Source organism: Lepidochelys kempii, chromosome 6 (genome assembly GCF_965140285.1).
Source record: "Lepidochelys kempii isolate rLepKem1 chromosome 6, rLepKem1.hap1, whole genome shotgun sequence".
NCBI classification, from domain to species: Eukaryota; Metazoa; Chordata; order Testudines; family Cheloniidae; genus Lepidochelys; species Lepidochelys kempii.
The window spans coordinates 131,836,305-131,850,731 of NC_136385.1; the positions used below are offsets into that span (position 1 = coordinate 131,836,305).

Genomic DNA, 14,427 nt, shown 5'->3' on the forward strand with positions numbered 1-14,427 from the left:
ACAGTACTGCATAAGCATATTTTATGTTTAAATAAAATAAATAGGAAATTAAATCCTCACAAATACTCAAAATGCCACAATCAAAAGGTACAGTCATGATTACACACTAGAACAGCATTTATAAAATCTTCTACACCATGGCAAAGGATGGGGGTCAAACAAGGACTACCTTATGAGCCTTCTCCCACTTAACAATAAGTTCATGAATCCAGATTGAGAACCCATGCTCTAGAAGGGCTTAAGACTTCTACTGTTCTGGGCTGAAATGGAGAAGATAAAGCTGTCCCTAAAATGTCTATTTATAATTTACCATTAACTCACTTTCCTGTCAAGAAATGCAACTGCAATGTCTCTATTCTTTCCCAGTGATTAACCGTGGCTGTTCAAGAAACTTTGGCAGCTAAGCAACAGATTCTGATGACCTAGAAAACTTCAGCACACCGAAGAGCCACATTTACGGATTATGCTGAAGCTAAACTGGAGGAAAATGCAAAATAATGTCCAATTAAAATCTTCAAACTTTGTTAATACATCTATTTGTACATAATCTCACCTACAAATGCATTTTACTATAAACACCTAAATGCCACCAATCAATGACAATCTAAGGAAATCGATAATATTCCCAACTTAATTTTCCTCCCTGTATATTTGATTGGTGTACTCTTGACTCTTGAATCTCCTTCCTTAGAAGTTTTTAAGGTCAGGCTGACAAAGCCCTGGCTAGGATGATTTATTTGGGGATCGGTCCTGCTTTGAGCAGGGGGTTGAACTAGATGATCTCCTGAGGTCCCTTCCAACCCTGATATTCTGTGATTCTATGACCTTGCTCTTACCTTTTAGAACCCAACAGAGAAGGTTCTGGCTTTCTTTTAGTATTTTATACTGTGATAATTAGAGCATTTTTTGTGAGATATTACTGAAGTATATTTTCAGTGCTTATATGGGATATGTGAAAATGATGAATTTGTGTAACTGCATTTAATACATGCAAGTGATATGCAAGTACTTCTAGACTTTTAATGTTTTTGGAAGATTGGTAGTGTCCCTTTTTGCGATTTTGTTATGATGTTGCTTCCTTGGTATGTGTTTAGTTCTCTTATTGTGGGTTTTCTGGAAAGTGATATCTGGATACAAATAATTATTAAAACTAGAATAAATTTATGTCATATATTCTGCCTCATTCTGCAGAAGAAAACAAACACTTACCTTTTATACAACAGTTTAATAGCACAGTATAAACTTTTGAAAATAAAAGACTGCAAGTGAGGGATATTTTAAGATGTTCCGTTTTGTGAATATTTGCTTGGGCACCACGCCGTCTTTAAAAACTACATACATTTTTTCCTCCTTTCATCTTGACTGACAAAGATACAGAGACTAAACCACTATTTCGGCTTGTCTACGTGCGGAAAAGGTTGTGAAAAGCTAATGTGGAATAGCTATCACTCAGTATTAATCTAAACTGCTACTGCAGTTTAGATTAACCCACTTTTTAATTTAAATTGCAAAAAGGTACTCAGTGTGGAATAAGAGTGCCTACACAAGGAATTATTGTGGAACAGCTAATTGCGCATTAAATTTACACCCTAGCTATTTCATACTCACCTCCCTGTGAATTTTTGTGTAGATAAGCCCTTAAACATATTAGAATTTGCTTTTTTTATTATTATGCAGTTGATGCATATCTATACTTGCATACATAGTCAAACATAGTAATTCAAAGAACCTACCTCTTCATGTCTCATCAGTTCTATCATTTCCATAACTTTAATAAAATGGTAGCAACGATCCGAGTGGTCAACCAGATAGGTAGGAAAAGGACGATTCTGCCAAAGTCTCCACTCAGATAGGGAAAGTTCATGAGCTCCTTCCACTCGAGATGCCTGCAATTTCAAATAAATATTAACACAAAGATTTCAATCAGGCAATTGGTTCACAAAACAGAGTCCCAGTTCTCTATGGAAACCACCCTCAAATGTCCTGAACAAAAGAGAAGGCCTATAAACTTATTGTTATGAGGGGGATATGTCAGTTTTAATAAAAAGAAATATTCTCTGTTTTCAGTCTGAACTATGTATTCTGTACTACTTTCCAAGTAACCAAAAGAAACTTCCAACTATTGCCATTTCTCATGCACAAAGCATGCGGATCTAAAATATGTGAGTGATAGATGGGGATCCCTATTTATTCTTTTGCATCAAGAAAGAGCCCACTGAGTGGGAGTCTTGGCTTCTCTAAGTTAACAGAGGGATTTCAAAATACCCATAATTACTGATCATCATCACTGAGGATATAGTTTCCTTTTTCAACAAGAAATAAGTTTATACAAGTTGTTTGTATCCAACAGAAATAAGTTTCCTATGCCTATAATAGCAGCAGGAGACATGACAATATTCTACAAATATTTTAATTGACAGGAAGTAGGTCTCAGATATTAGAAAAAGCTCACATGCTGAACAATCTCTGATTACAATTCCCTGGTTCTTTCTCATATAGATATCAGAATGTCCTTACATTGTATTTTTTAGATAGCCTTCCTTAGAATCTTTTTCATTAATTTGATTCACTACCCAGAAGTCTTTGGGATTATTTTCCCTGTCAAAGGATTTCTTTGAATTGTTCTCAAATATATGAAGAAGAATCTTGGTCTGGGAAACTCATTAGGTAATATTCTGTCAGCATCTGGCATCCCCATAGCAAAAGTAGTTCAGATTTCTCTACAATATTACAATAACTTCTGATAATTTTACACTGTAGATCAATTCTAATATTAAGGAAAAACACGTCCAAAAATCAATGGCAGAGATTCACTTCTGTAATTTCTTCTTCTTCTAGTGACATTACACTTAAGTTTGAACTTACTGCTATTTCCTCCATATTTTCTAAAGTTTCAAAGTGACTTTGAGACAATATTGGTTCTTTGACTCCATCACTTTCTTTTAGTTTGTATAAGCTGTTCCATACTTCAAATTCCTCTGATGTTAGGAACCAATTTTCACGAGAGTCTGTTTGCTTTGTGCCTGCAAATGGGTAAAAATGAAAACATCTTTGGAAAAATAAATCTATGTAACAAAGAAAAAGACAGTGATTAATTAGGACCTCATATGATAATAGCCACAGGAAAACAAATTCGCACTGCCACATTGGTAATTAAATATTAACCTTTTCAGTCCTATTTTTTTTGTATACTAAATTTATTTGCATTATTAACTTTTCTCCCAGAATCTTTATGATATCAGCAAAGAGTGTGTTTGAATTTGAAGGCGAGAGTGTTGGCTTTTAACCTGTGAGTGACCTATATTCATGTGACCAAATATTGAGCTATACTTTATTATGGCTGGCACCTCCACATATATGGGGAAACATATCCTCCACTTGCTAGAGGATTCCCTGCTCCTTGAAGTCTTTAAACCATGATTTGAGGACTTCAATAGCTCAGACATAGGTGACAGGTTTATTGCAGGAGTGGGTGGGTGAGATTCTGTGGCCTGCGTTGTGCAGGAGGTCAGACTAGATGATCATAATGGTCCCTTCTGACCTTAATATCTATGAATCTATCTATATGTCGAGGAAAAAACCGAAGTATGGAAATATGGTATAAACACGAGTGGGTGGTTGATGAGGGGTGCCTAAGATTTAGTTATGTTGTTTGATTGATAAGAGGTACTTGCTATTGCAGATGTCTTCTGTAATGGATAAAATAAGGATCCACTGAAAGATGTTTATGTTAACTCCATAAGAACTGGCAGTTGTCACAGCTGTCAGTAATAATGACCAGATTAGAATCCTTTTTAGTTTATCAATCATGCAGCCTGAAGATCTCAAAGAAAATTCCATCAATATTAGGTAAAAAAAGTCAAAACAGGTCACAATAAAATTAGTCATCAGAAGTATTTTCCTTCCGAAAAGGAATTTCTTTGTCTCAGAGGTTTTGGGAGTTAGTTTGGGAATTAACACTGTCAGCATTCCACCAAATATGGAGGAAGGGAGCAAACTACCTTTTCTTCACCTACATCAAGTGGTGAAGTATGTCTTCTTTCTGTATTCTGGATAGTGCTGTACTAAACACTGATTGTTAATCTTTAATTAAATAATTCTATTTCAGCCTGTTATTTGATCATCTCTAATTGCTACTGAATTCAAACATGCAGCAACACAAACTGAAGTGGACAGGCAGAAGAATCTGTTGTTAGAAGCAAAAAAAAAAAATTCAAATATTCTGTTTTATGGAGGAGCTAGTGGACAGAGGTGTGCGTATACTTGTAAACGAACACTGGCAAGCCCTGCAGGTGGTGATAATTATCACACAGGGCAAACATAGTTCCTCAGTTAATCATGTGTTGCCAAAAGTCTAAGGAGAAAATTGAAAATATCAGATGGAATTATTGGAAAAGCCCTGTTATTGCACTGTATAAACCAGTAAAATCTGTTAAAACCAAACAACTAATTAATCCCTTGACTATTTTGGTCCCCGTTTTACCTATCAAGGGCATGTGGATGGGGAAGAGAGTACACAGGAAAGAACTAGAGCAATCTTTGAGGAGGAGGAAGAGAAAGGAAGCAGAGTACCCAGAATGCTAATTCTTGTCCTCAGTTGACACCTTATGTAGTCAACACCAAACTCCTGAAATGAACACAATGGCATTGGGGGCATCAGAATAATGGAGCGATTCCTCAATTCGCAAGGGGCCTACCTACTGTTCCTAACTGTCCTTTCCAGGTGCCTCACTCAGATGCCACAAAAATACATGACTTTCATATCTCAGTTCAAAGGCTGGTTCATGACATATGATCATAAGCAAAAATAAACTGTAAAAGTAAGCTGGTTAGATGTAACTTTTATACTTCTATGAAAGGCATATTTGTCCTCAGTACATTACAGTACAGGAGGCATGCTTTTATAAACACATGTAGTCTTTTGGATTATACATGACATCCACCTAAACTGCTTTAAGTGCACAACCACACAACACACATCACAATATTAATAAAAGCACAGAATAATTATTCAAATTTCACTTTATGCTGAGACACTAAAAAACTCCCACACCCCAAGAACAAACCAACCCCTCGCACCTCACCTGTGAGAGAAAATGGGTCTTACAGTGGCATCAGACTTGGAAAAAGGAAACTGGACCAAACACAGAAAGCAAAGTTCAGGGTGGAGTGTCTTCCAACAACACCATCCTGCTTCCAATCATACAGTACTAGGATCATTAACGCAAGAGACCCAATTGGAATCAAATTTAAAGGTACAGCATAAAGATCTGCAATATCCAGGGCCCAAACCTACTTGGTTTTGACAGATTTAAAAAAAAAAAAAAAAACTCCAAAAAACCATCCATCCAATTTCACCCATAAACTTAATAGGAGCCAGTGCAGTCTATGGAGCAAAGATTAAATATGTTCCCTGCATAAAACATCTATGTAAACAGGCAGATTCTGTAGAAATTGAAGTTTCTCAGTAGTTTATGCTTTTAAAATACTCAACCATTCATCCCATTGCCTGACACTAACCTTACTTCACCTCTAAACTGCTTAAGATTAATAAAGATCAACGTTTCTTAAAGACACTAACTTAGTGCCAGAAGAAAGCTCTTTATTACTTTGTTACGTTACAATCCATTACATAATAGTACCATGCACCAAGGTTCAGTGTTAGGAGGAGAGAAACAGAAGCACTAAGTAGCACAACCAAAGACTGGGTTTAAAGAAGGCATGACCTAAATAGTAGAGAGAAACAGTTCAGCTTTGTTTAAGTTTTAGGAATCAGATTTGCCTCTTTTGTAGTATCTTTATGTTTCCAAAAATCCACAGAAAGGATTGTTTGTAGTTGTAAATAAAGGATTTAGAAAGCAAACTCCAGTGTCATTAAATACTGTTACAAATTCAGTTTCAAGAGACTAAATGGACAAGTTAAATATTTAGCAATTTTGGGGGAGATGGAGACAGGGAGTAAGAGAGACACTTTACAAATAAAGAGGGCTCAAGGTTGACCACCGCAAAAATGACACACCTTAAAAATAAGCTTCTTGTTCCATTTAAGAGACACCACAACACTATTTCCTAAGAAATTGTCATATACATATCAACAGGAGCACCTATTCCAAGGAGCTTTCAGCCACCTGTAGTGGTAGCTTGGGTCTATGGTCAGTCAGTCAGGTGAGCAACTTCACTCAGGGTTCCCTTCCCTTCCCGCCAATGACCAGATGCCCTGAAGATTCTAACAGATACTCAGATACATAAGAACAAAAATTAGGCCCCAAATGAACTATTTACTCCCTTAGGAGTGTTAAGCCTCCCTGTTCAGCTGCTGAAGCCAAACAGATGAGACAGAGCTCAGGAAAGAAAAAATATTGCAAATGTGCTACCTTCAAGTTGTCACTAACTTTAAAGAATAGTGAGAGCATGTGGAGGATCTCCTGTGGACTGGCTTTGAAACAATACTGCAATGATGGACAAGATCTGAGTCTCAGAAACGGGTACACAAATGATCCTGCTTTTTTGTTTGCAATAATAAAATCTCACTCAATACAGAAACGTGATCACCTACCAATGGGTGCATTACATATAGATATACATGGTTACACACATGGGAACAAGGAAGTCTCCAGAGCATCCCTGGAACATACAGTGCTGTTTGTGCTTTTCACAGTGGCATCACTATCTTGGAAATGACTGTTCTACTCAGACTGACGGTATACCTCGTATTTCTGACTCCTTCCTTCTGTTAAGATATTGTCCAGTAAGAATTCAATTATTTAGAATGCTCTCAATATAGATTCATAAATACTAAGGTCAGAAGGGACCATTATGATCATCTAGTCTGACCTCCTGCACAATGCAGGCCACAGAATCTCACCCACCCACTCCTGCAAAAAACCGCACCTATGACTGAGCTATTGAAGTCCTCAAATCGTGGTTTAAAGACTTCAAGGAGCAGAGAATCCTCCATCAAGTGACCTGTGCCCCATGCTACAGAGGAAGGCAAAAAACCTCCAGGGCCTCTTCCAATCTGCCCTGCAAGAAAATTCCTTCCCAACCCCAAATATAGCGATCAGCTAAACCCTGAGCATATGGGCAAGTTTCACCAGCCAGATACTACAGAAAATTCTTTCCTGGGTAACTCAGATCCCACCCCAATATCTAAAGCTATGGGCAAATACAGGCTCTGTGCTCCTAAGTCTTTTCATTTTCCACAGAAATTAAGGAAATAAAACTGCAATCGGGTCTCTACTTGCTGTTTCCTAGCCTTGCTATTCGATATCCAGAATATGTGTAAGCATTACTTTAAGATATTAAGCAGAAGCTACCACCCTAAAAACAAAAATGCAACAGTATATGTTAAACACGCACATTAATTCCTTGCTTCCTTCAGGATCCACTTAACACTCAGAACTCCCAAGATTCCCCTATCCTATTTTCTCCACTTTTATACATCTATCCACGAGGCTTTTGTTGAAGCTGTAATCTCCGTTGGAGGACTGTGATTAGAGCTTCTTTCAAACTTGTCACCATCACTTCTTAAGTCAGTCAAAAAGAGTCTCAGAAACATGAAGTGACACTGGCAGGCAAGGTGCCAGATCATGCCAAGGTCCCCATGTCCCAGCTAGACACTTACAGATACATAGCTGGAATCTGTCTGGTTCACTCTGGGGTTAACATTGATAAAACTGGTATTAGAATGATAAGAAAGCATTTAATGTTTGGATTCTATCGAGTGCTTGTCAGTTGCCACATGCATTAATCTTATCTGTAATATCTGTGTTCCATGTTGTAATGCAATATTTGAGCAGGTTGTACTGTGAGCCTCTTCAACCGTATGGCGACATTAGTGTGAAGAGCTGCTCTTCTACAGAAAATATTACACCTCTCCCAAAAGAGGAGACCCATTGATATCAGATGGGCTAGAGTTGAATCTTGTAACCGGAAACTGCCTACATATGGAGAGAGAAGCCATCAACAAAAGGACTAAAGACAGGACAAGAGGCAATGGGGTCAAACAACAGCATACAGATTTAGATGAAATCTCAGGAAAAACTTCCTAACTGTAAGAACAGTAGGACAATGGAACAGAGACCTAGAGAGGTTGTGGAAGCTCCTTCACTGGAGGTTTTCAAAAGGAGGCTGGAGAGCCAACCGTCTTGGATGGTTTAGACACAACAAATCCTGCACCTTGGCAGGGGGTTCGACAAGGTGATCCTTGTGATCCCTTCTAACACTATGGTTCTATGATTGTTTTTCTGCTCTTCTCCCCATAAAGAGTAGTCATGCAAGCAAATTCCTCCCATCAGCTGAGTTAGCAGCTCAGAGCACATGGCAGAAGGGGAATAAAGACCCCAAACAAAAGGAACTAGCTATCTCTATGCTGTTTGGAGCAAGGTGTTTCTAGGAATAAGCAAGAGATTCCTGGCTGCTTAGCCTGGGTTAGCCCTAAAGGATAAATAGAGCTTGCTGATGATAGAGGCCTATATTACTTTTTGAAAACTAAGACTGTAACTCATTTGTGTGTCTATGTTTGCTTGCTTTAACCTTGTAAACAACAATCTAGTTCCCTTTTTTTTTTAATAAATCTTAATACAGGTTACTATGGAATTGGCTACAAGCACTGTCTTTGGTATCAGAGTAGCAGCCGTGTTAGTCTGTATTCGCAAAAAGAAAGGGAGTACTTGTGGCACCTTAGAGACTAACACATTTATCTGAGCATAAGCTTTCGTGAGCTACAGCTCACTTCATCGGATGTGAGTTGTAGCTCACGAAAGCTTATGCTCAAATAAATGTGTTAGTCTCTAAGGTGCCACAAGTACTCCTTTTCTTTTTGTCTTTGGTATGAGACCTAAAGCGCAACTGACATGAAGTAAGTGACTGGTCCTTTGGGATTAGGAGTAACTTGAATATTGCTGTGATTTTTGGTGTAAGGGGCCATCGATCACAAAGATACGCTTACTTGGGTGGCAAGACAGACTGGAGTACCCAAGGGGACTGTCTGTGGCTCTGTGTTGAGGCTGTTAAAGTCTCTGAAGAGTTCATAGAATCATAGAATCATAGAATATCAGGGTTGGAAGGGACCCCAGAAGGTCATCTAGTCCAACCCCCTGCTCAAAGCAGGACCAATTCCCAGTTAAATCATCCCAGCCAGGGCTTTGTCAAGCCTGACCTTAAAAACCTCTAAGGAAGGAGATTCTACCACCTCCCTAGGTAACGCATTCCAGTGTTTCACCACCCTCTTAGTGAAAAAGTTTTTCCTAATATCCAATCTAAACCTCCCCCACTGCAACTTGAGACCATTACTCCTCGTTCTGTCATCTGCTACCATTGAGAACAGTCTAGAGCCATCCTCTTTGGAACCCCCTTTCAGGTAGTTGAAAGCAGCTATCAAATCCCCCCTCATTCTTCTCTTCTGCAGGCTAAACAATCCCAGCTCCCTCAGCCTCTCCTCATAACTCATGTGTTCCAGTCCCCTAATCATTTTTGTTGCCCTTCGCTGGACTCTCTCCAATTTATCCACATCCTTCTTGAAGTGTGGGGCCCAAAACTGGACACAGTACTCCAGATGAGGCCTCACCAATGTCGAATAGAGGGGAACGATCACGTCCCTCGATCTGCTCGCTATGCCCCTACTTATACATCCCAAAATGCCATTGGCCTTCTTGGCAACAAGGGCACACTGCTGACTCATATCCAGCTTCTCGTCCACTGTCACCCCTAGGTCCTTTTCTGCAGAACTGCTGCCTAGCCATTCGGTCCCTAGTCTGTAGCTGTGCATTGGGTTCTTCCGTCCTAAGTGCAGGACCCTGCACTTATCCTTATTGAACCTCATCAGATTCCTTTTGGCCCAATCTTCCAATTGGTCTAGGTCCTTCTGTATCCTATCCCTCCCCTCCAGCGTATCTACCACTCCTCCCAGTTTAGTATCATCCGCAAATTTGCTGAGAGTGCAATCCACACCATCCTCCAGATCATTTATGAAGATATTGAATAAAACCGGCCCCAGGACCGACCCCTGGGGCACTCCACTTGATACCGGCTGCCAACTAGACATGGAGCCATTGATCACTACCCGTTGAGCCCGACAATTTAGCCAGCTTTCTACCCACCTTATGGTGCATTCATCCAGCCCATACTTCCTTAACTTGCTGACAAGAATACTATGGGAGACCGTGTCAAAAGCTTTGCTAAAGTCAAGAAACAATACATCCACTGCTTTCCCTTCATCCACAGAACCAGTAATCTCATCATAAAAGGCGATTAGATTAGTCAGGCATGACCTTCCCTTGGTGAATCCATGCTGGCTGTTCCTGATCACTTTCCTCTCATGCAAGTGCTTCAGGATTGATTCTTTGAGGACCTGCTCCATGATTTTTCCAGGGACTGAGGTGAGGCTGACTGGCCTGTAGTTCCCAGGATCTTCCTTCTTCCCTTTTTTAAAGATTGGCACTACATTAGCCTTTTTCCAGTCATCCGGGACTTCCCCGGTTCGCCACGAGTTTTCAAAGATAATGAAAAGTTGGCACTTAGTGCAGTTGGTTGGTGAAACCTAAGCCTGGAATTCACAATCAGTTTGGAGTTTGTGCCCTGGTTTTTAACAGTCTGCTCTGAGGTTGGTACTCATACTTTTGTGTCACCTTTAAGATTGTCACACACGATGCACTTTAACACCCCCAGGTACCACTGGGTAAGGTACTTCATTTTTCTGTAGGGTACAAACTTGCAAATGTAACACAAACAGTGAAGTGAATATCAGAGTGAATGATGACTGGGTCCTGAACTGAGAGAGTGTTTACGATTTAATACCATGCTATTGTCCTGTGATGTTTACCCTTGCTTGAAGGATCTGCCTTTTGTGAACTATTTTTCAACAGGAAAAATCTTCTCCAGTAACTTTTTTAAAAATAGACTTTTTCTATTGCTGTAGCACGAAGGGGACAAACCTAACAGACATTAAGATACAGGCTTTCTGAGCTCAGTTAAAAACTTCATAGTTACTTAATAAAGTGAATATAATCAGTTTTTTCTGAAGTACAAAGTGTGTCACTTGAGACGGAATGTGCTATAGATTTTCCAGTTAACCAAAATGAAGCTATGATGTCCAGTACACCACACTATTATGTTTGGACCATACTGTAAAATCCCCAAACCCTTCATGCATGTTGTCAGGAAGTAACATAACATTCAGAAGAACTCCTGGAGCCTTTTTCTTTTAAATTTTCTTTTAAAGCCAAACATTCAAGCAGGATTCCTGAAGTCAAGTTTTACTGAGTTTTTGTAAGGCCCCTTGAACAACAGTGTAATATCACAGGTCAGCATGGTTTTGCCTTCCAACTGAATGTGTAGGGGGGAGGTCATGTGATGCAGCCGAGCAGCTAAGCAGTGTTTCAGCGAGCTCCCTGCTAAATCCATTTAATATCATCTAAATAGCAATTTTTTTTGGCTCCTCATAATTATAACATAGAAATAGCTTTCTACACAGAAAGAGAAGAATGAGGGGGGATTTGATAGCTGCTTTCAACTACCTGAAAAGGGGTTCCAAAGAGGATGGCTCTAGACTGTTCTCAGTGGTAGCAGATGACAGAACAAGGAGTAATGGTCTCAAGTTGCAGTGGGGGAGATTTAGGTTGGATATTAGGAAAAACTTTTTCACTAGGAGGGTGGTGAAACACTGGAATGCATTACCTAGGGAGGTGGTGGAATCCCCTTCCTTAGAAGTTTTTAAGGTCAGGCTTGACAAAGCCCTGGCTGGGATGATTTAATTGGGGATCGGTCCTGCTTTGAGCAGGGGATTGAACTAGATGACCTCCTGAGGTCCTTTCCAACCCTGATATTCTATGATTTTATGATACACCAGTATGAATTTTTTATGAGCATCAGTGAAGACGAATCCTGCCAAATTTAGTATCAAAACTAGCAGCTGTAAAAGAATGGAGGCAGACCAGGACGACACTCAAGGTTGCTGAGTCATTTGGTCTGCAACACCCAGCAATGTGGCCACCAAGATCATGCAAAATATTAAACAATCAGAAATTATAGTCCTGTCTACATCAGGCTCGTTTTTGAAATATTTCCCATTATTAACATCAGTTCTGCTGAATCACTGTTAGCAACACCAGGATCCCACGTGAAAGCACTGGCTGTTGACACTGTACCAACCAGATGTGCTCTAACCAGAGGGTTAGAAGACATGGTGTTGAGAGTGGTATCTGCAGCAAGGCCAAGCAGTCATATGTTATTTGACTATTATTTTCACCCCTCCATGACAAATTATTCAGCATACAATAAGTAAGTTTTTCAGTAGAGCCATAACCAGCCTATAAATATGACATTTAGACATTTTAGTTTACTCCATATGCTTCAGTCACATAAAACCCTACAGGGACAAGTATAGAGATATTTTACTGCATCAGCATTTTCCATTTTATTGCCACAGAAATCTGAGGGGCCTTTACCAGTTATGCCTCTGGATCCCAGAGCAGGCTCAAAAGCACTCTCTGATCCAACATACTTGACATTAAAAAGCCAGATTAGGTAATCAGCAGTTCAGTAATATTTTAAAGTGTTTTTTTTTAAAAAGGAATTTTAGAAAAAGGTAGCCCATTGCAATGACCATGCTGATGAGATAGCACAGGGATGGAGGCAGTGTAAATACTCTGATTAAATGAAATGGCTGAATCAATCTTCTGGAGAGTAGCTTATAAATCACAAAAGTCCCTGGGGAGCACCTGCAATTTGTGTAGATCAGTTTTAAAGTCCAGAGGCTTCCATGAGCTCTTAATCTTCTCAGTATCTAGGTCAAGAGGGAAAGCAGACATGTTCTTCAGTGAGAGTAGCATTCCTGGATGCGAAAGATCCAAAAGGAAACAAACTCAAAATCCTTGGTTTGGAATTGTCTGGTCTTACCAGGAAAACAATCTTCCTCTTCCTATGGTGTGCTGAACAACAGTAACCCTTCCTTCTGAGCTCTGATATTTCTAACTGCTGGAAGGAACCAGCTGGAAACAAAGAATCTCTCCTACCCCAAGCCCTCATGCTTTCTCAAGCAGGCATCAGCTCCAACAGTGCAGCACTACAGTGGCTGACCATCAGCAGCGGGAAGCCTGCAAAATTCCCAGTGTAGACAAAGCCTCCGGGAGGTAAGATTCTGAGAGGAGAGCTTTCAGAAAGAATCGAACTTGCAGGCAGCTGCTGCTCGATGAAAGTGGCTAATTGTACTTGCTCTACCAAGTGACACCTGAGTCTTGCATGGGAAACAGGATGGAGCTAGTGGAAGCAGAGTCTGCAAGAGAGTCTGGAAATTTTACCAAGTTCCCTTTCTTCCAGGCCTTCTCAAAAGCTGGTTAGGAAACCAAGCCACAGAAGAATTAATCCTACTGAGTTGAAGAGGCTGCAGGCCTCCTTCTTCAGATGCTTACTTCTTAAGCAGGACAGCAGCAATTTTAGGATCCACTTAGACCAGGTACCTCTCAAGTATCTAACCAGGACTCAAACTCAATGGATCTTCATACTCCCAGGGGAGAAAGAGAATGTATCAAGGTACATTTGCCACCAACCAAAGTGCGTGCAAACAGCTCACTATCCCATAGGATGAGTGGGCCATTACAGCAAATACTACATCTAAAAAATAGCCTCTTAAACAGATTACTCAAGTAATTAGGATCTCTGGTTTAAAACAATAATAGATACTGTTCCACTCATCAGCAACTACACTTATCTCATAGGAATAAAAAATGTGCCAAGCATTCGGATGACACAGTGTGATTTCACACCAATGAGCAGCATTGTACTAAAATGGAGAGGAATGGGGACGCAGGTTGGCACAAGTTCATATACAAATTTATTTGTAAAATAAGTCTTTGAATCCGTTATCGTCAGCGATCCCTCAAGGTCAAGGATGATCTCTTTCACAGGTTTTATTTTTTATGGGTCCTTTGGGGAGTGAGGAATCTAATCCTTGAGCTGCAAACTCATTGGCAGTTATTGTAGGTGGTGCTGGAAGTCAGGGTTGGGCCAAGATTGTTGTGTGTCAGTTGTCTGACCTTTCTTTTCTGGCATTTTTCTGCTATCAGGGCAAGGTGATTTTCCTCAAAAGTAGACATTCCTTCTTTGACAAGCCTTCACCACTTATCTCTATCCTGTCTCCCAGTGTGTGGGGTCAATGCCACATCGCTTGGATGTTTATCTTGACGGTGTCTTTAAAGCCTTTCTTTTGGCCTCCCAGTTTCTTTTCTCCTTTGGTGAGCTGGGCAAACAGCAGTTGTTCTGGTAAGTGTACACCAGGTATGCACGCACAGTGGCCGCTCCACCTCAGCTGGTGCTGGATAATCAGGGCCTCAACACTGACGATGTTGGCCTCTGTGAGGACACTGACATTAGTGCGATGATCCTCCCACTTTATGTTGAGGATCTTCCGAAGAAAGCGCGGGTCCTGGC

At 40.1% G+C, this 14,427-nt stretch overlaps 1 protein-coding gene across 11 annotated transcripts in view; it reads right to left on the reverse strand.

The window, feature by feature from the left end:
* The window catches only part of FANCM (FA complementation group M), a 145,443-nt gene that overhangs the window by 40,395 nt on the left and 90,621 nt on the right, over positions 1-14,427 (reverse strand). For all 11 annotated transcript variants that reach the window (XR_012159625.2, XM_073350241.2, XM_073350244.2 and 8 more), the window contains 2 exons: positions 2,866-3,023; positions 1,734-1,886 (listed from right to left, as the gene is read on the reverse strand). Coding sequence is in view for 10 of the 11 variants with exons in the window: in XM_073350241.2 (XP_073206342.2) it covers positions 1,734-1,886; positions 2,866-3,023 (311 nt within the window). In the remaining variant the exon portion in view is untranslated. The remainder of the gene's footprint in view (positions 1-1,733; positions 1,887-2,865; positions 3,024-14,427) is intronic.